Source organism: Enoplosus armatus, chromosome 5, assembly GCF_043641665.1.
Source record: "Enoplosus armatus isolate fEnoArm2 chromosome 5, fEnoArm2.hap1, whole genome shotgun sequence".
Classification (NCBI taxonomy): Eukaryota; Metazoa; Chordata; class Actinopteri; order Centrarchiformes; family Enoplosidae; genus Enoplosus; species Enoplosus armatus.
In genome coordinates, this window is record NC_092184.1 from 5,697,494 (window position 1) to 5,719,162 (window position 21,669).

At 40.8% G+C, this 21,669-nt stretch overlaps 1 protein-coding gene across 1 annotated transcript; it reads left to right on the plus strand.

Moving 5' to 3' along the window:
* The first annotated feature begins 202 nt into the window (after positions 1–202).
* Positions 203–3,904, plus strand: polr1g (RNA polymerase I subunit G). The gene is made up of 3 exons (XM_070905954.1): positions 203–287; positions 836–980; positions 2,445–3,904. Exons 1-3 carry the CDS (start codon positions 203–205, stop codon positions 3,259–3,261), a joined length of 1,047 nt encoding a protein of 348 aa, XP_070762055.1. The 3' UTR covers positions 3,262–3,904.
* Positions 3,905–21,669: the final 17,765 nt, after the last annotated feature.

The following is a 21,669-nucleotide window of genomic DNA, read 5'->3' on the forward strand; positions in this document are numbered from 1 at the left end:
GAGTTTCCTTACCTGGTTTTGTCAATGCAAACCAACTCTCCGTGCCTGGTTTTGGAACTACAACCAAAACTGGCACGGAAGTGAAGTAATTAAAGGTCATAGTTCATTTGGTGTCAACACATGTGAGTCCCCCGTAGCCATGCGGTTTGAGCTACGAAACTTTAAATTTTAGTCGTTTGTGGTTATTTTTAAACATAAAACAATGCCAAGGGACGTATCGTCTTCATCAAGCGAAGATGAAGCGGACAATCAGACTACAAAATCACCTGTAAAGCAAAGAAACCCCGGTAAGTTCACACGCACTGGATGCACAAAGCTGGTGTTGGTTGGCTGATGCTAATAGTTAGTTCAGCGTCATGAAGGCAGCTTCACTCAGAAATATAATGTAAGTAAGTAATAATACACAGTACAGTGGGCTTTGACTGGCAGAGCCTCAGATTTTTAGGGTTAATCTTTACTCTTTGACTCATTACAACAGAAGGAAATATTGTTATATGTTTAGATATATTTAAGTAAAAATATGTAACCAGTCTAGTTCTGACTCAAAATGATGCTTTGCATTTGTCAAAGCCTTGGCTGTGTGTCTTTGTGTCATCCAATATTTAAGCCTAGGAGAGATAACAACAAAATCTTACCTTTTTTTATTAAAATAGAAAATATTTAATAGAAGATGCAAGCAAGATGCAAACAAGGTGATACTGATACTGAAAGTTAATCCAGTAAGAAGTGATCACATACAACTTTTCTGTTTGTCCTTGGGGCTGTTCTCTGTATTTCTAATTCTCTGTGTTATTTTATTGATGAAATGATGAGCGCGTGCTGTTTGGATCCACAGATAAGAAGACCACAAGGTACCAGTGTCCTGCTGACTTTGTGTCTTTCTGCCATAAGCCCTGCAGCAGCACTCTTACAGAGACTCTGAAGAACAACCAGAATGAGTTATGGCTCATTAAAGCTCCTGCCAGCTTCAATCCAGAATGGTGGGTACAATCTTTCCCTTTGTGTCTCTTTCCTTGTCTCTGTCTCTTTCCTTGTCTCTGTCTCTCACGCAAAGTCAAACTTCCAAGAAGTTATTCAGACATATTTTTTCTTGCAGGCAGTTGCATACAGTGTCTGTATACATTTATTGGGCATACATTTCAATCTACTGAACACTTTACTGCTGCCAAATAATCTCTCAAGCTGAATAATAAACCTGTTTTGATGTCAAGATTCACATTACAAAATCTTAAACTTTAGCTGCAGTGGGTCACTGCTTTTTTTCTCCCAGTTTTGAGGCTGCATAAATCATGTCAATAAATCACAGTGAGCCAATGAAACGTTTACTGAACATCGACAACTGTGGCCTCAAGTTACAATGACAGAATAATGGTAAATGCTAAAACGAAGCCTAATAGTAGTACAAGTGATTAAGTGACTCATTAATACCAGTTACACAGTAATATCAATTTAAAGTTTGCTAATGTTAGCTAACATTAGTCATCATAAGCTACTGGTCATAGCAAACCAAGTAAGGCTATATTAGCAAAAGAGTGTATTGAACAGGCAGGGGTGCATTTTCTCTAACTGAAGAATTGATGTGGTAATTATGACACAATTTCACACAGATGTTTAATGGGATTTCCATTACCATTATTCATCACCTCAGGAACAGAAGGGGACTCAAAATAGGTTTTTAGGCATAATTTAAGAATGAATTGGGCTATTCCAGATCTCACACACATGTTAACTCGGACGACACAATGAGTAAACAATAACTAGCACAGTACAGTTGTCCTCCCTCTCGTCCATTCTGCCTTTCACTTCCTGCCTCCATTCTGAATTTTGAGCGTCATCTGAATCACATGACTGCAAACAACGTATTGGAACGGGCCCAGCTAATTGTGATCCTGTGAGTGAGTGAGAGAGTGAGTGAGTGAGTGAGTGAGTTTCACCTACAGCTCATAGAGAGGCTTTGTGTCTAAAAATGCCAGGAGAAAACAAAAACACCACATTTTGTGTAGTTATACTCTATAAGAATCCATCGTTACATAGTAATCAAGTACATGTATACCCGTTTAGCCAATACATGTGATAATCCATCATTAATCAATTCCATGATGTATATTCACTGGAATCATACATATGTATCATCAACATAGTGATAACTTCCATTCAACAGAAAAATACATTTTATACCTTTTTTTTTATTCAATTCCTTCCAAGTCTTCACTACATATATTACATGATTCTGGACAGGCATGGTTGTAAACTGCTTTTGTCTGTTGGGGCCAGCAGGTGGAGCTGGAGACAGCTTCATGCTGAAGCTTCAGAAGGCTCCTTCAAATTCAATAGCAGTCTTAGAAAATGATGTAGTTTGGTGTAAACATCTGAAGTTGAGTAAATGCTTCCTTGCATGCTTTGTGTGAATGATGCCTAACCCCGCCTCTCCTCCCTCTATCCAGTTTCAGTGGCATCAAGGTGCCCCTCTCAGGTCTCCAGACCCTGAAGGTTCCTGCTGCTGCAGGCGCAGCCAAGACTGTGAGCGGCCAGCAGATCTACAGCATCCTGGCGTCCACCCACGGTACCTCAGAGCTCTGCTTGCTCACCAGCAACAAGCAGTCGTCAGATGGCGTGGTTTTTGGCCCATCTTTTTCAGGCCTGCTGAATGTGTGTGAGAGCTATGGAGACAGCAGTGCCAACCAGGCCCCCCAGGTCATCCCCGCTGCTCCAGCACCCTCCATACCACTGGGGCTGAAACAGCGATTTCACCCCTTTGGCAGTAAGACCCCCACGCTGACCTGCGTGGCAGAGAGTGAGGCGGATGGAGCCGCATTCGGGCCCTCGTCCACAACTCTCCGCCCCCTGGTAGTCAAACGATTCATAGAAGAAACATGGCAGGAGGAAGAGGAAGAGGAGGAGGAAGGGAGGAAAAAGAAGAAGAAGAAAAAGAAAGAAAAGCGAATAAAGACAGAGCTAGAAGAGGAGGCGGAGAGGCTGGTGAGAGTGAAAGAGGAACCTGTAGCTATAAATCAGGACGAAGTGATGACGGAGCTCCCCTTCCAGGAGGGAGACGTTTTGGTGGAGAAGAGGAAGAAGAAGAAGAAAAAGAAGGACAGGGAGCGAGAGGAGGTGGAGGAGGGCGTGGAGCCCAGCGTGAGGGTGAAGCAGGAACAGATAACAGTGAAATGTGAACCAATGGACTCTTTGTATGGGGATGTAGTGGAGGGCTCGGGAAAGAAGAAGAAGAAGAAGAAAAAAAGCAGAACTGATGACGACTAGTCTGTTGTCACTTCTTGTTTGATTTTTAGTTTTGTTCATTTGTTTGTTTATTTTTGACCATATGAACCTGTCTGGGAGCCAATTTACTGCTAATTAACTCCAGCTTGTTGATAGATTGCATAATGCAAGACTTTCTCTGGCAGGACATCGCATTCAAAAAGAAAAGAACAGAAAACAGAAAAGAACACATCCTGAATCAATTGAAGAGTGACACGAATTATGAAGTGGATTCATCGCAGCGTCTTTAAGGCCAACGTTCCTTTCATTTTGAGTTCAGAAAGTGACAGTTTTATACACAAAGAATGTGTGGCGCTGCAGGCATCTGTTAGTACATGTGTACTAAGAGTGTGCATAGGGGTAATGTCTGCATTTTCTGCCAGTGTCTGTCAAGTTGTGGTAGATTTTATAGAATTATACTCACACAGTGTTGCGGTGTTTGTGTACATATTTACACAACCAGGCTGGTACCGTCGCTGGTTTTCCAGCAGGTTCAGAAAACCAGAGGTGATATAAAGACAGAATAATGGTTCTTTGCCACATAACATTTTTTTCTTTTTTGACCTGAGTCACGTGTATTGGAGAAATGATTGGTTTGCAGGAAAACACGTTACAAGATGAACTCAAAGTGATTAAAGGAAATGAAATGAAATGAAAATGAAAAAACTTATTTGTGTTTGGGTTTTTTTTGTCCTGCAGTCAGCTGGTGCAAGTGTTCCAGTGCAGCACCACATTTTCCTCCCATGCCTTGTTACAGCAGTGATTTCATCCAGAAGGAATGAAACTTGAACTTGTTTTGTAACTCAGACTGCGGCCTTTAAATTGTGCAACAATAAGAGTGCACAATTTATAGATCTGTAGATTTTTAATGATCTGAAGAAAAAAAAAGTAATGTCATTGGAGAAAGAAGGCAAAAGTTATCATTTATTAAACTAGAGAGTTCCCTTGACAGACATTTAAGTTTACAAAATTATTTCATGAATGAACAGCGATAGGAGTAGTATATTTGGCAATACACTGTATTGTGAAATAAATGTATTGATAGATTAATGTTTTAGAGATAATTTTCAGTAAATATCAGATGGTCCTGTCGCCACTTCTGATGCAATGGCAGTAGGTCCAGTGCAGAATTTCATGATGAACTTTATGATCTTTTCTGTAGCCGCCAAGACTCAAACTGTTCAGGAAACCCTTCATGGCTATAACCTGTTGGCATGCTAAAAGTCATATTTAAATAATACTGAAAGTCGGCATAAAATATTGGCATCAAAAACCTATAGTGGTTGATCCCAAGCCTGTAAATCTGCGTATCCACCGGCAGCAGAAATTCCTTTTAATTAAATGCAACAGAGAAATAAGTGGTTCTGGCAGGCAGATGGCGCCACACTCCAAGCTGTTTCCTGTGAGGAGCAGCAGCCTGCAGCCTCTGAACAACCTCTGAGCTTATTATTTACATGCTACCATTTATTTCCACTAATGTAACACAGATCTTCTGTTGCGGTCCAGACGCACACAAAGAGAGGATTTATAATGGTTCCATTTTCCGATGGCAGCGAATCATCAGATCTCAGTGACAATCGGGTGAAAAATCTCAGTCCGGGCTCTGCATCCTCCCCTCCTCCCTCCCTTCACTGCTCCCCTCTCCTTGCTCTGCACTGGAGTATGGTCCTGTTTCTTAATGAGCTCAGGCACCTCTGGCACTATCACACTCTCACCATCTGTAGTAACCCCCTGCACATACTGCAAGGCTTTATTGATCCAGCCTCATGTGTGCATTGACATTTTTTTTTTAACAAGCTTTACTCTTTCAAAGGGGTCAACTGGACCCAAAGTGAACAAAACCATGTTAGAGTTAAAGAATTAAACCTTAACACACCAAAGATCATTTTAAAAATATCTTTCTACTCACTGCATTGGACTTGGCTTACCATATTGACGTCTAATTTTTTTGGTTTAGCAGGAAGCCATTAAAGCAGAGAGCCACAGATGTCAGATGTTGGATCAAGCGTTTCCCTGTGAGTCACATCTAATGCCAGATTTCTGTGTATCCTCACAGGTATGTTGAATGTGTGTGAGCGTCTGTGCTTCAGAGCCAGAGTCTGCAGGCTTGAGTGCATATGCCTGTGTAATTGAAAGAGTGTGTGTGTGTGTGTAGCTGCTTGAGCTTAAACTCAGTGAAATGAAAAAAAATTACTCTGTTGGCTAAATCTCCGTAACAAACTTATACATGAATACAAAATCCCTGTTTATTTTCTTGCATACTTAACATGACATTTATTTTCCTTCCTTGAAAATTGTATCTGTTCCAGTTACTTCATGTTAAAACAGCAAGAAGAAATAAAAACTACAAGTATCACACTTTTTGAACTATTGAAAAAAAAATCCTCTCCAAAAATCCCATGTGATTTCCCAATGGTTTACACTTTTGAATGATCCAATTCTGTGTTATGTCAAATAGTCTGTGTACAAAACAACAACATGCTCATTTTGGATCCAGGAAATTAAGCGAGTGAGCGCCAACCACCACAGCTGACGCTAACAGGCGGAGACACCTGTCAGTTAAAGGTCCTGTATGGAGTTTTCAGAAAGTCGTTGCTTTTAACGACACCAGTGGCCGTGAAGTGAACGGCAGTCAGTCTGTAGGCGAACGAGCCAACACAGTGAAATGACATACACCAGACTGATTTACAATCATATTTAGAATACCATTACTGTCTGTAATGTTACTATATTTTATTTGGACCATTGCCTCCGTGATACAAACTGGCTTGCTGTTTGCAAGTTACTTCATCAGCTAACATTACGAAACAACGCCAGATCCATGCTGCATAGCTAAGTCACAGCTAGCTGCACATAACGTCACCTCCTTTGGAAAACCGTCCCGAGTCCTTTACATAGAAATCAGTCTACAGGCTGTTATAGGCAGCAGAGAAAGTCGGGGAGGGTCTCATGTTTTAGGTGACGTTACACTTCGTTCTCACATTGGCAATAAAAAAGCGATTAATTCATGTAAATTATTGCACAGTGTTAGATATGGCACCTTTAAGGCAAAACTAACCAAAATGTGTCTCCTTTAGACATATTACCTTCTTCATGGAACATTTATTCTCATAATGACCAGCAAGGAAGAAACTGGAAGATTTTCCCACTGATTTCAGTGCAGCGAGGTTTATTTGGAGTTCTACATGGTCTCGTTTTGCAAACCTGCACCCACAAAGGTCTGTTCCAGATCTGATCTGTTATCCACAAGTACTGTGTCTCTAAACCATTTCTAGATCTAAACCGACCCATAATCAAATACATAGTCTACTACACAGCTGAAATTTCACAAATAGACAATAATAATCTTTTTCTCAGTATCTTTTTTCCACATAAAATTGTTACATATGCCCTTACCTGTAAACGAAAATAAAGACATTCTCTTAACTGTTACACACTTTTTGTGGATGCGAGATGCTGATTCCAGGTCTGTCCAGTTATTTTCCTCCTCTCCTCTTCTTATTGTTTCTGTACATGTGATGGGTTGGAGTCAGAAAGCCTTTGGATAAGAGAAACTTTTGGCTCGAACTGAAGCATTTTCAACAGACACGTCCTGGGTGATTTCGCTTTCGGTTTTTGCATCATGCCGCCTCTAACATTTGGCTGCTTGGCCCTACACCAGCACACTGTTTCATTAGGAAATACATTCAGTGAAATTATACAAACTTTGAGAATAAATAAAATTAGAGTGTAGCTGCCTTTGTCAACCTCTATTGACTGCCAGTCAGAATCGCAACACTGACAAAACTTCAACACACAGCTCTGGCACTCTGAGCTTAATTATAAAGGCACTGTCTCACAGTAGAAATACATTTGCCAATCATAGCAGAGATTCACACAAAATTGTCTCGAGAAGGGCTGATATGGTATTGCATTGTCATTTGGTTTTAGTCTCAACAATGAGAGCCTTTAGACTCTGAAGCTGAAATATTTATATATATAATACGGTCCCTGAGGAAATTGACTTTGCGTTTCCAAATGACTCTTTGTCTGCATTCTGAAATGAAGTGTATTCTGAAAACCAGAAACCTCATCCCCATGTTTAAATAACCACTGAAGAACAGGTATTCATTAGCAACTTAATCAACCCCCTGGAGACTCTAGTATATGATGGCCATTATGCAGTATGTAGGGCAGTAAAAGCCTCCTTTATTGCTCCTGTAGAATACTGTATGAGCTGAATAAAGCATGACCTGGTTGGCCAGGTCTGTAGCAGAATTTATTCTCTGTATCTTGTTATGCAGTTTCTGCCATTTTCTGAATCTTTCATTGTGGTTGCATCAGAGTGTGTGTGTGTGTGTGTGTGTAGCAGTGTGGTCAAGAGGATGCGTCAGATTCTCATCTCATTTCTGTCACTTTACTGTCAAATTTCATCTGAAATACACGAGAGGATGCAGTCAGAGAATTTAAATCTCAATATAGAAGCTCTCACAGCCATAACTGCCCTTCCTGGTGGGTTTCTCTCTTTTTTCTGCACACAGAGGCCCTGACTAGGTCATCATTTACACCTTCTTCACTACATTTGCTTCCATGGAAAGAAAAAATAATTGGGTTCTTTTTAGAGAAGCAAGTTGATGACCAGTAGGTTCAAATTCACACACCTGGGAATATTATGAGTGGGGGAAAAGTGAATGAGTAATGGTCTCTGCTTCCTTAACAATGTCCATTGAAGTGGGCACTTAACCCCAACTTCTCTGGAAGAATGCAGCTGTACTGTGCTGCCTGCATGTTCACCTGTTTGTATGAAATACATAAAATTGTGTTGATGGAAAACACGAGTCTCCTCATTCCAATTTCCTCACATAAACAAAGGTTTAAAATGTGATCGTGACCCCACTTTCAGTCCCTCTATGCCTGCCTAACCAGTCTGAAAAATGCAATGAATTAGACCCTGAGTGCAGCAATAGAGAGGAGGGAGACATCTAATCATATCAGCCTGATTATGTAAGGTGAATCACTTTGGCTCTTTCCCAAACCTGTTACTCCCCTCCAGCACTTCACTGCAGTGTCACCTCACATGAAGTCACACCTGCAGCTGCGGAGGACGCTTGGTCCTCCAGTGAAGGGTGTAAACAAACAGGTAAACTTTCCACTGTAAAGACGAAGACGCTTTTCTCACCCAGCTGTCATATTATGAGTTGTTTCCTTGCAAAAGCACAACATCCTCAAAACAACATATACATGCTATAAATGCTGCTTTCTGCATGCATATATTGGATATTTTCCCTTTTTGGTCTGGCCTTGTTCGCCTCTCCCAGAGTTCAATTAGACTGAACTTTGACCTCTGCAAGAGTGAGGCTTGCCCTCGAGGGTGGACAAATCAATCAGTCAATCAAGTTTGTTCGTCACATGTAATCATATAAGCTACAATCACAGGGAAATCTGGAGTTATTGATTGTTGCCTTTTCTTGGTGGTATACCTGCATAGAAAACAAGCAGCAGGATTTCATAATAATAATAATAATAATAATAATAAAACAATTTTGGAAATTGTTTTTAGTGCTTGAATGTGAGCTATTGACAATGGAAAGTGTTTAATTTGCTTTTATTTATGTGTGGTGATAATAAGCACCACTTACATATCAGCAGACATTGTAATGTTTCTAACCCTTTAAAATACAATATATGTCTTCATTGTCAATCATTAAGTGAATTGTAAAATGCTCCATTCTGCCCCCTCCGCAGCTGTAATGGCATCATTATTCTGGATGCATCCTTTGTGGAGAAGCAGGGGAAGACATTATAAAACATTATAATGTAGTACTACAGGTGCAGTGAAGTTGCTTCTCTCGGGGGAAGCCTATATCTGATCCATTGCTCTGATCATTGTGCAAATGTGAAAATACTTCTTCTACATCAAGCAACAGGTCTTTGCATTATTTGTTTATGGAAAGGTTGTCAGTTTCCTTTTGATTTATTAATTGAGACAGCAGGAAAGAGAAACACAATAGTAGCAGGAAGGAAGGCTCTGATTGTGAGGTTCATCAGCTCCAGACCTGTTCATCTGTGCTATATCTTAGCAACCCCCGACTGAGTGAGTTAGTCCCCTTGAATGCACCACTGGCCCTGCTCAGTGTTGCAGCCGAGGGGTTGAGAGGTCAAAGATCAGCTCAGGCAGTGAGGCAGGTTCATGTCTGAGGAGCACAGAGTGACATTTGAGTGAAGGAGCTGGAAAGGTGCTGCAGCTGAGTATGTGGACCAGCCAAGGTTTAATGGAAGAGGCCTCAGTCCTCAGTATTTTCTGTTTTTTCATTTTAAAAAATGGGTGAAACCGTTACTGTATCTTAAATTACTATGAGGAACTGCACATAATCAACTTTTTTGTGTGTTTTTTTCCCTATTTTTCTGTTCCCTTGGTAATACATGATGAATTTTCAGAGCTGTCATTGACTAAAGGAACTCCTTTACTATAAACTGAAGTGATCAGTGAAACATAAGAAACACAACTTTTGGATGCGTGGGAATATAACATTTTGGAAAAAAAGAATGTGTCAACAGAGAAAAACTGACAAAACTGAGAACGTTAAGCCTCATAGAGAAGAATTAAGAAACACGCTTCTGCTTTGAAGGCAACAAACTCTGTGGGACTTTCAGAAACAACATTTCACCGAAATTTCACTGCCTCAATCTGAATTCGTCCGTTATCCAGAATACAGAGGCTCAACTGAGGTCACAGGGGTCAAATGTGAGCTGAGGCAGTGAGGTGTCTTCAGTTCCTGTTAGTCACTTTAGCCTCCATCTATAGACAGTAATCTTACACCTGCCTGTGTCTCCACTATAATGCATTAGACTATCCAAAGGTAATAGAATGATGCAATATGCGGCTCTGTGTAATACTGTGTGAGTACTAGCTTCTCGCTGTCTGGTTCTTTGTGTGTGTGTGTGTGTGTGTGTGTAGCTGGGCGTTGGGCTGCGGTGCTGTCTGCCGAGGAGGAGGAGGAGGATGAATAATAAATGCAGTCTTAAGTTTGGGTCCAACGTGTTCAGACTACTGAGCAGAGCAGAGGCCTTTCCACGGCCCAGCCGAGCCGATGCCAATGATAAGATGGGATGGGGGTGTGCTAGTGTGGGGGAGGGTTTGTAGGGGGAGGAGGTGTCGTAGGGGTAATGAATTGGAGAACCAATTCTCGCCTGCCTTCCCCTCCCTCTGCAGTGATCTCTCTCTCTTTCTCTTCCCTCTCTTGCTTTCTTTTTCAACCAGCGCGCCTCGCTCCAGCCAGCCTGCGGCAATGTGAGCGTTGCCATGGCAACGTGGACCTGCCAAGGACCACGGCGATGGAGAGAGAGAAACAGAGAGAGGGAGAGGAGGGGTGTAGCTCATCAATGTCTTAGAGCCCCCCCCCCCACCCAAACACACACACACACACACACACACACACACACACACACACACACACATACATACACACTCTTCAGGCATGCTGTTGAAAGAACAAACATCACAAAGGGCTCGAGCCTAAAATCTGCCGCAGAGAAACTGAAACTCTGCTGTAGCTCCTCAGTTTCTTGTTCTGCTCATTTTTACATTTTACTTTACTTCTCTTCTATCTACCTATCTATCTATCTATCTATCTATCTTCATTCCTTTACATGACCACCTTCCTGATTAAATAATTCTATTGTAAGAGAACGCAAAGACCATGCTGATACCTAGAGAGTATCCACTGCTCTTTACTGTATGTGTGTGTGTGTGTGTGTGTGTGTGTGCAGCCCTGGCTCATTTCCAGCTCCAGCCCTCTAATAAGCCCCTCTGCTGAAACTGAAAGTGTGACATGGATCAATAGCTGGATATATGAAGCTCTTCTGCACAAACTGACATGGAAATGGTAATTCTTTTCTTTTCCTTTATTTTCTCTCTGACAATGGAGGGAGTAGAAGTGCGGTTGTTTGTGTGGTGTCACTGAACAAGTGTGTGTGTGTGTGTTTGTGTGTGTGACATTGCAGTGTAGATTTGAAAGGCTGCGGCAGCCGTCGACAGACAACGACAATCCTTACCGCACCAGCAACTTGATTGCATACTAATGTTTTGGTATGACGCATCTCGCTCTTCTCTTCCTCCCCCCTAATCAACCTCCCTCCCTGTTTTCCAATTCCTCCCTCTTCCCATATCTCCCCTCTCTCCCTCCCCCTCTCATCTATTTTCATATGTCTCTCACTTTCTTTCTTCCTACCCTCCCTCCCACCTTGCTCTTCACATTGTGTGGCAATGATATGGCACTGAGCTGCTGCTGGTACAACCCACCCACCACCTCTGCAACGACAAACAGGAATTCAACCACATGGGACATAAAGAAAGAAAAAGAAGCTGTTCTACAGATGTTGAACAGAGCAGCAATGGCAGAGCTTTTGCATTATGAAAACTGACAATTATTTTCATTATTGATTATTTTAATTAATTGTTGAGTCTATGAAAAATACCCTTTTAGCATCTTTCAGCTCATTGCTTTAGCTTCTGGCCATCAAATTAACTGTTTTGGTTCACTCTCAAAGCATTTGGCCGCAGTAGGAGGGTGTTTTTGAAAAAACCTTTTAAAAAACAGATTTACGATACCTGACCCGCATCAAATGGCAGACAAAGTTAGCCATTAGCTGGTGAATGTGGTGGAGCGTTGAGCTGCTAAAGGGCCAGATGTTTCCCTCAAGAGCTGGTCGAGACCAAAACAGAGCTAAAAGGAGAGTGACTATTGGGCTTCATCAGGTGGCCAGAAACACAATTCCAAATGAATGATAATGGTGTTCTGTATCACATTAGCCATATCAACATAATATATATACTTATAATGTTTACAGCTTGTTTCTGCTGCCACCAAGTGGCCCATATATCACTTACTGCAGATTTAAAGAAACCATCGTTGACTGATGGTCGGAGACGAGATGCAGTGTCCAGTGTCAAAGTCAGACACTCTACCACAATTGGGCAGGACACAAGAGGTTGAAAACACAGGTCACTTTAAGGGTTTGAACCAACAACCAATGCTTATGTTTTTTATGTAAACCCAAATATGTTTACAAAAACAGAAAACAAAGAGAAAATCATCACATTAAAGAAGCTAGAACAGATGAATGTTTGGCAGCTGGAATTTACTTTAAAGATGAATCGATGATTAATGAATTGTTAATTTCCTCATGTCTACTGACCAATTAATCCACTAATTGCTTCAGCTCTGTATATTGCATAAGGGATCTGTGTTTGTACAGCGGAATCCAGGTGAAAGCTCTCAGACTCACACCTGCTAAATCCTCTGTAGTTATGATGGAGAGAGGGGAGGAGACAGGTGAGAGATGGGCTGTTAGGCCTTGAGGGAAGTGAGATGTTTGTTACTCAATATAAGGAAGTTGGAGATAACATTTTGGTACTCAGTGAATGTTAAACGTTTGCTTTTCTGAGGTAGAGATTAGCTGTTATGGATTTTAGGATTTGCGACTCCATTGCTCTTTCTTTCTGTCTTTTTATTGCAGTAAAAGAACAAGATGGAAAAAGGAAAACATGATCTTTTCAGCAAATTATTTGAACACACAAACAGCTCTGCCTTTGACAGTCAGGGAGCCTAAAGTTTCTCCGTCTTTTTTTTCAGTAATGGGAGTAGTTTTCTTTCCCTGAATCATTTCAGACTGCTGACTGACAGCAAGTCAAATGTTAGAACAGTGAACGCTGTGCGAGACAGTGTGATAGGCTGCACAGAGAATCTGTTGCTAGGCTCACTGTGAACAGACCAGTCAAGTCTGACATATGTTTTCAAAGCAGCCCTCTTAGCAGCTTGCAGCAGTTGCCATGGAAACCCCAATGCCATTTCCCCCTATTGTTTGGACCGCTCGATATCCCGAAAGCTTTTTCAGAGTCCTAGTTTATTAAAGCCATGGAAGACCGACGATAAGAGCTGGTTTTGTGCAGTTTGTTGGTGTGTGCATATATTCAGCATGTATGTGTGTACATTTGCGCAAGAATGCATATGTATTTCTGTATGTGTGTGTGTGTGTGTAAGTGCAGGATGTTTGTGTACATAAGTATCTGAGTTTGTGGCTGCATGTGTGCACATACTCAAGGATGCATGCCTGTGTGTGTATGTGTGTGTGTGTGTGTGAGCAGGTTCAGTCTCAGTCAGGGGGGGTGACAAAGGAAGTCCTTTATTTGACCTTCACAGCAGATGCAGACATGAACGGAGTCTGTGCTGCTTTCTGTTACCAGAGCTGAGGTGTAACCAGTGTGGGATTTATGGAAAACAAGAGATTAGATTGAAAAAAGAATTAACAAAAAAGTGATGTTTCTTCTAGTTTTTAATCCTTAAATCTTCTTCAAAATCAACACCTGATACCATAAAAGCCAATTTTCCCTTGTGGTTTGACACATTTTAATTTCAAACACATACAATGCCTGTGTCACCTGTTTGCCATGTCTGAACTGCTGATGTTTTACTGTTACAAGGTGCTCTTTCAGTGTGGTTAATATATGAACTCTCTTGGTGAAAAGTTCTGAGCTTAATTAATTCCATTAAAGGTTATGATAAATTACCCCCAATCAATGCAAGTATGTGAGCAGATCATTAAATAAATGAATATTTAGTATGTATTAATTTTATTCCCCCATCAAATTCAGTTTTAAATGTCTATGGGACACAATGTCGTGGTGAGGTGTAAGCCTTTTTGGTATTGCTTAATTTCACAGACCCCTCCAAATGATTTCCTGATAATTCCTTTACAGTTTCCTGGAAAGAACTATGTAATTTGGTAATAATATTAGAACTAAATGGTTCTCATAGGGAAAAGTAGTGTATCTGTGATCTCATTCTTTTGGTCACAACCCAAACTCATGACCACAGGTGAGGAGTAGAATGTAGACTAACCGCTAAATTGAAAGGTTCACCTTCAGAATTAGCTTCCTTTTCCCCCATGACAATTCAGTACAGCATCTGCATTGTTGCTGATGTTGCAACAATCTCTTTGCCAATCTCAAGCTTCATCTTACTCTGACTCCTTAAGAAAACCCCAAGATACTCCTTCACTTGGAGCAGCAACTCACTCCCAGCCCAGAGTGAACAATCCACCATTTTCCACTTGAGTAACATGGCCTCAGATTGGAGGTGCTGACTCTCGTCCCCTCAGGTTGTCACTTGGCTGCAAACCATCCCAGCCAAACAGAACCACATCATCTGCAAAAAGATGTAATACTGAGTCCACCACACCATAACAAAGATGGGTCAAACAAACACAGGACTTTCACCCAGGAGACTGCTGTTTTTGTCTTGTGTGACGCTAATAGTCAATGTTCACTTCTTTTTAACTTAACGCACGTTATTTAACTTTTGTAAGTTACCTAACTTACTTAGCCAACGTATTTATTTTAACCCAAATCATGATCTTTTCCTAAACCTAACCAAGTAGTTTTGGTGCCTGAACCTAACCAAACTGTGAATGTTTGGTTAACAGTGTATTTATTGTTGTTACGACGAAGGTCATCGGACTTTTCCCAGCAAGCTTTATCTGGATGTTGCACGTGAAAAACTGATGCTCATGCAGATGTGCAGTTCACATTTGTATTGACCTTAACCAAAATCATTCCCTAACATTGACCAAACAGTAGTTGCCATGTGCTGATATTGTTGAAAGTGACAATTGCCAAAAACTTGACATTGGTTTTGCAGGATTGTCCAATATAGACATTCTTGTCTGGTGACAGGGTTGGAATCGATGACAAGGCACAACCCTAGCAGAGACACAAGGATGTGTATTTCTATTAAGTGTTTAAAAAACAAAACAAAACCTTTAGCAGACAATAAAAACAAATGTACAAATGTTACAAAGTGCTTATTGTGTATCTCTGTGTATGTACAATGCACTACAAGCTGAGAAAGTTTGTGCTCCCCATAAAAGTTGACAAACCAGTAAACCTTTTGTGCTGCCAATGTATAGTCCACTAAAAAAAATGCCCCAACAATGTCAAGGTTATATTCTTGACTTTAAATGCTCATGGTCAGGTCTTATCCCGACAGTCTCACTGGACAGTAAATAATATGTGTTTACATTTCCGGGCCTCTCCTCTCTCATCTCCTGATGACTCGCAGGGCCGCCTTCCCAGAGTGCCTTGTGTGTGCGAGCCCTCATTTAGACTTAGGTCAGAGTTCAGGCTGCTGGATCATAGATGAATTGGCAGTCGGAGGAGGGCTGTCGCTCGCCCTGAAGTCCTGCTGGGCAGCCATCTGCCTGCGGGTTGAGGCAGACGAGCCCTTCTGCCCAGAGTCCTCGAGACTGGTGGTGGAGGATTGTTCATTGGAAACAGTTATGGCAGGCAAAGTGGATTAATAACACTTTCCCCTCATTAAGACATGCTTCACCAATTAGCTTCAGTTGAGAGAAACTTTAACTGACGCAGCTGCTGTGTTGAGTGTGATTCCAGGCAAGTGTAGAATCCAAAAAATGTATTTCTCCAAAAGTTATTCTTTAATATTGATGAAGTACTAAAAACATAATTCCTGTCTGTCATTTAAATTGTTGCTCTTCTTATTCATCCTTAGTGTCCTTCATCATGTTGTGTTTAAAAATTCATCATGACGTACTTTAAAGTAATTCTTTATTAGTCTATTACAGTTCCATCGTAAGTAATCACCTGTTAAGTTTTATTGAGGCTGCGCCAATCAATATTTGTATATTAATAATGGATCAGATGACCATGTGTAATGTGAAAGGTGTTGTTTGTAGTGACAAACCCACAGAGTTCACAGGATTGTCTCCTGACTCTGCTCAGCAGGCAGCTGTTTTCAGCTAACAAGGTCTGATGAACCGACTGCACACGACATGCCCGGCATTAGTGTACATTATTCTTCAGTCCGGCTGTATCTTTTATCACTGCTATGCTGATGATGTCCAGCTGTATGTATTTGTGAAACCTGGTGAACTTTGAAGTTCTGGTCTTCAGATCTTTGACAATTTTCAACAGCATTGAGGTTCTAACTTCTCTGGGTCTTTTTTGACTCCCAGTTGAACTTTGAGAAACATCTTAAGTGAGTTATTCAGTCCTGTTATTGGCTAACTGCGTCCCCTCTTATCTTTGCAACAGCTCAAACAAAGCATCCACTGTTGACTATTGTAATGCACTGCATTGTTGTTTAAGCCAAGAAGCCATAGCACATCTACAATTAGTTAAAAAAATTACTAACAAAGACTCCAGGCGTTCTCATATTACCCCAGTGCTGGCGTCGTTACACTGGCTTCCTGTTAAATTTAGGATTCAATTTAAAATCTTTCTTATTACTTTTAAGACACAAATAGTAATAACAAAATAGATAACAAAATAAATAAATAAATAATAACTTTAACAGTAAAGAAAACTAGTATTATAGGCATCATTACTAAATTGCACAGAAGGATCAATAGTAAAAGTACTAATTCTGAAGAATAAATCCCATCACACTATTAAATTAGCAATGTACGGTATAATATAATTAGTAACGTAAGAGTTTTTGAAAACTTGTTTATCTCATGGTAAACGATTAAACGGTTCTACAAAACAACTCCTGACAACCCCTACAACTGTCGGATAAATGTAATGGAGAATAAAAAAGGGCAACAAATCCCTCTGAAATGAGGAAAAGTTGAAAGTCACCCAAAAATGAAGACTGCTAGAACCTTAACATTGTGTGCAAGTACCGTACTGGAATAAATTATTACTTCACACTTCAGCTGGCTCAGCTGTGTGACTAAATCACAAAAATACAATTTTCGCTGCATGGCAATATTGACTCTTGTGAAAAACAAAGTGTGTAAAACTGATTTACAGTACCCTTTTCTACATTCCCTGACCTCCATCTAGCTTTACACATTAAAAAAAAAATCCTGTGCTGTTTGCAGTAATCCAAAAAGGGACTGTGCTCTATATGTTATGTAACTCACAGAAATGGGTCAGCATAACAGTCATAGTGTCGCTCCCTTTCACACAGCAAGTGTTGTCTTCCCTTCCTTTTCTAAAGACTTTGAACATAGTTGCGTAATTGTATAACAGCCGGATAATATGAAACAATTTTATTATGTGTTTCCTTGTAAATGTGATGTAGTGGTAAAATAAAATGGATTTAATGTTATTTAGCAGCAGAATATGTCGGCAGAGGAGAGGTGGTGCACTTTATTACTTTCCCTCCCTCCCTCTGTAATAATGACATTGTATTCCAGTTATATTTGTCGACTGAACCTCTCCTGTTTTGAGAAGGTCTGCTGCTCCATAAGCTGACTTATGTAAAGGGGGATTAGCCGGCGCTGAGTGTGTTGCATAAATAGTCCCTTTGTATTCCAACTGTCCATCCAGAAAACTCCACTGCTCCTCCATTCTTCCATTTTCATGGAGCAAAGTACATTCACTTGACCTCTGACCTCGACAACAAGTGGCTCCATCTGAACTGACATGATTTGTTTTTTCTCGAGTGATACCCGGCCAGCTGTCCATGGTCCAGGACTCTGCATCGGCATTTTAAATGGGCATTATACTGGGAGCAGGGGAAGCCTTGAGATTAAAGAAGTGGGCTGTAACATTGGACAAGGTGGTAAAGACGTTGCTGAGTTCACACAATTGTTTACAAAACCAAAAAAACATGTTGCACTGGCTTCAGTTGTTGCAGTTAATCGTTTATTTTTAATGAGACTACTGCATGCTCACAGTGGGGGTCCCGGCGCAGAGGGTTGTCTGGCAAAAACTGTGGAACCTGGCTCAACTTTTGCGATGCCATCCACAAGAAACTGTGTTGGCCAATTAAATATGTAGAAGTGCACATACCAGCTAGTTGGTAATGTGAATGGTGTAATTACAGTTTACCTCACAATCAAAGAGTCAAAGTATGAAATGATTATCATCATGACAATATGTTCTAATATGTCACCTAATGCTATAGTATTATGTGCTTTGTTTTGGCATCTGATACGCCTTCAAACTCATTGATCCAATACTCTAGACTTCCTTGTTTATGTTTCATCTTCTCACTAGTTAGCAACACACCAATGCAGCCATTGCATTTCTTTAATAATTAGCTACTTTTTGTCTGAGTGTGTCAGCCAATCCCTAACCTGACATTATCCTTGTCTGCTTTTTTCACCTGCCATGTTGTAACTCTCCTGTCGTTCAGATCCTGCCACTCCCATCTGCCCTGGAATAACCTCTGTGTTCCCACCTTTCCCCATCGCCTGACGTCCCCTGTCCACCTGCACACCTGCACACCGGTTCCCACTTCCCCATCAGCCCAGTAGCATATATACTGACCCATTCCCAGTCATTCCCCGCCAGATCGCCTTTGTGCTTCTGCCTTAGTGGTTCAGCTTTCTCTGCCTGCCTGAGTTTCACTTGTTATGTTATGACCTTCTGCCTGGACCTTTTGGACCCAAACTGTCTGATGCAGAAGATCTCACTCATCTGATAGTCTAAAAAAGTTTTTTTGCCTTCAATAATTTTTCATCCAGGATGTGTTTTCCAATTAAAGGACCGGGTGTTCATCCCGTTTCCTAAAGGATTTTCCTTCAGGTGAAATGTTTTTGCCTTCCACTGTTGAAAAGAAGAGACACTCCCACAAACTGCTGACTTGCTCTTTTGGTGTAGACTATTTAAGTTGTAAGCTATTATAAGACTTGTCTACTATTCATGACATTTCTGAGGATAGACTTTTATTTCTCAATCTAATAAGCGATGAATTTTTCCCAATGAAATTTGCTTCGTTCCATTTTAGATTGAAACCCTTAAATCTCGTCTGTCTGGCCCGGAGGAATAAAGAAAGCTTCATTTCATCCTCTTTATTTTCAAGCACTTAGCCTGATCAGATTATCATTCAGTTATTAAATGACCCGAGACTGTAATAACTTAAAAGCTGAGCAGAGGAATGCAGAAATTCAAGGTTACTTCAAGTTCACCAAATCACTAAATCTGTCTTGAATCCCATTTAGTCCTGACGTTTATTCTCTTTCCTCTGTCATCTTCCCTTATCTTTTGTAGCAATGAAGGAAGGACAGAAGGAGGGAGAAGGATAAACAGGTGAGAGAAGGAGACAGGGACAAGAAGGAAAGAAAAGACTGAAGCATAAAAGAAGAAAGGTAGGAAAGTAGGAAGGGGGAAAGCAACAGAAAGTGGGTAATGAAAGAAGATGGATTGAAAGGAAGTAAAAGAACAAGAAATTAAGGATGGAGGTAAGGAAAGAAAGAAGGAAGTGAGCGAGTGAGGGAGAGTGGACAGGGGGGAAAGAAAGCAAGATGGAGAGGAAGTAAGGGTAGAGGAAGCTTAAAGGAAATCAAGAAAGGATGGAAGAAAGGAAGAAAATATGGAAGGATGGATGCCTGCATTTTCCTGGTTAATGTCTTTGTAAAACACTTTGTAGCTTGATGCTATATAAATAACTTCTTTAGTGTTATTATCAAACGGAAGCCACTAATGGAGCTTAGCAGGCAGAACCCTGAAGTTGTTCTTGCATTTCCTGTGTTGCATCAGCTGCCTCATTCATGCTTCAACATCACTGGCTCATTCACCTGCCACTTGGCTACCAGCAGACTACTAACACCCAGTCATATTTAGATCTGAAACGATTAGTCAGTTAATCAATTAATAGACAATGAAGTGGCAACTATTTTGATAATAAATCATTTAAATCATATTTTAAGCAAAAGAAAATCACTGTTTCCAACTTTCCAGATGTTTGCTGGTTTTCCTAGTCCTCTATGATAGTAAATTGAATATATTAGTTTTGCTTTTGACATTGCACATAAGGACTACATAAGGATTTGTAACTAGGATTTTTATGTTCTTCGCTCTCTCAGCAGAATCCTTATTAGTGCTCAGATTCTCTCGCAAAGAGCAGAGGTTTTTGCTGCCAAATCTTATCGGGTAACCATTTGATGAAAATGGTCAATTCCTTGCCGTGTGTTTGACTGACGTCATCACTCCCCTCTTGCTTTGCAAAGGAAATGTCTCTTCCTTGTTAGGGGGAAAGCTGCAAGATGAGTTTTGACAGAATATCGACTTTGGCTGCTGGTGTCACCTGACACTGACACTTTTCCATATGATTCCTGTGTGAAACTGCATGTATGAAAGGTGGGATCGCCTGTACCATAGGTAGATGTACCTTAGATTAACTAACAAACAGAATATTTTCACTTCACGGCTTCTCAGTTTTATACAAGCACCAACCTTTGGGTCTGAAAAGTGAAGCCAATGCCCTTCTTCTCACTTGATTTATTACCTCAGTAAACATTTTCCTAATGAGTTTATGGTCTAGTTTCAACTGTTCTTCAATACAGCATGATCTTCATTTTATAAATTATGGTCCCATTTAGGGTAAAAAAGACGATAAAGCAGTGTATGCTTTAGGGTGTGGCTGCCTTGTAATTGACAAGTCACTCTAGGAGTCGGCTGTTCATTTACAAGCTCACTTTATTAGCAGCTACTTTGCACGGTGTAGTCAGGAGCCAGATGCAGCCAGGTTGCCAGTATAGGTGGGCGTGCATTGTGTCCTGGGTTCTCAGATCCCCAGCTCCACCCTCTTGTCCAAAAATGGCCACTTCTGGCTACACAAAAAACAAGATGGTGACAGCCAAAATGCCAAACTCGAGGTTTCTAAAGGGTAGTCCACAAACCAATGGGTGATGTCATGGTGGCTACATCCACTTCTTTTATACAGTCTATGGTTTTACATCATCCGAGGTGTCACATTAGGCCTTTAAACCACCTAACAGCATCTATTCCTCCGCCTTTCTGAAGATTAAACATGTCTCTCTCTAAGCTGACACATTTGTCACCTTCTTTTGACCCTTTATTTTTAAATCTCAAAGGTTTCAGATTTGCGTGTGACAAACTAAACCAATAGCAGAATAAATGACAGTAATATTATAAAGAGTATGGTCCGGACCTGCTCTATAAGAAATGTGCCCTGAAATAACTTCTGTTATGATTTGGCGCTATGTAAATAAAATTGAGCAGATTATTCCAAAATGCAATAGTGAAACGGATGGTACCTCAAAGTTTGGACAATAGTTGATCAGCAATGTCTGAGCAGCATGTAGACTGACAAACATGAATCCGTCAGTGGCAGATGGACAAACAAATGATCACATCTCTTCTACCCGCTGATCATAAAATAAAACAAAAAGTAACCGTGAGAGAAAGAACTTACTTGTGTGTGTTTTGTTGTTCCACTGTGACTGTGATGTGTAGCAGCCTGAGGCAGTCAGAACGATCTGCTGTGGGTTCTCTGTTCCCTGGCTGACTTCCATACATCACGGAAAGTCTAATGTCTCCCGGCAGGGTTCGCGTGATGTTTTGGGGGTCTCAAAGACAGGTGGATAGTCCTCCCCGCTGGGCAGAGCCAAACGTGTCGAGAGGCTGCTACACTGTGATTAAAAATGACTCTGAAAGCT

What these genes read in the sequence shown, in the direction of transcription:
- polr1g (XM_070905954.1), top strand. Translation starts at nt 203, where the DNA reads ATGCCAAGGGACGTATCGTCTTCATCAAGCGAAGATGAAGCGGACAAT. An exon ending in TGTAAAGCAAAGAAACCCCG is followed by an intron (nt 288 to 835) that starts GTAAGTTCACAC and finishes TTGGATCCACAG; the next exon opens with ATAAGAAGACCACAAGGTAC. An exon ending in GCCAGCTTCAATCCAGAATG is followed by an intron (nt 981 to 2,444) that starts GTGGGTACAATC and finishes CCCTCTATCCAG; the next exon opens with TTTCAGTGGCATCAAGGTGC.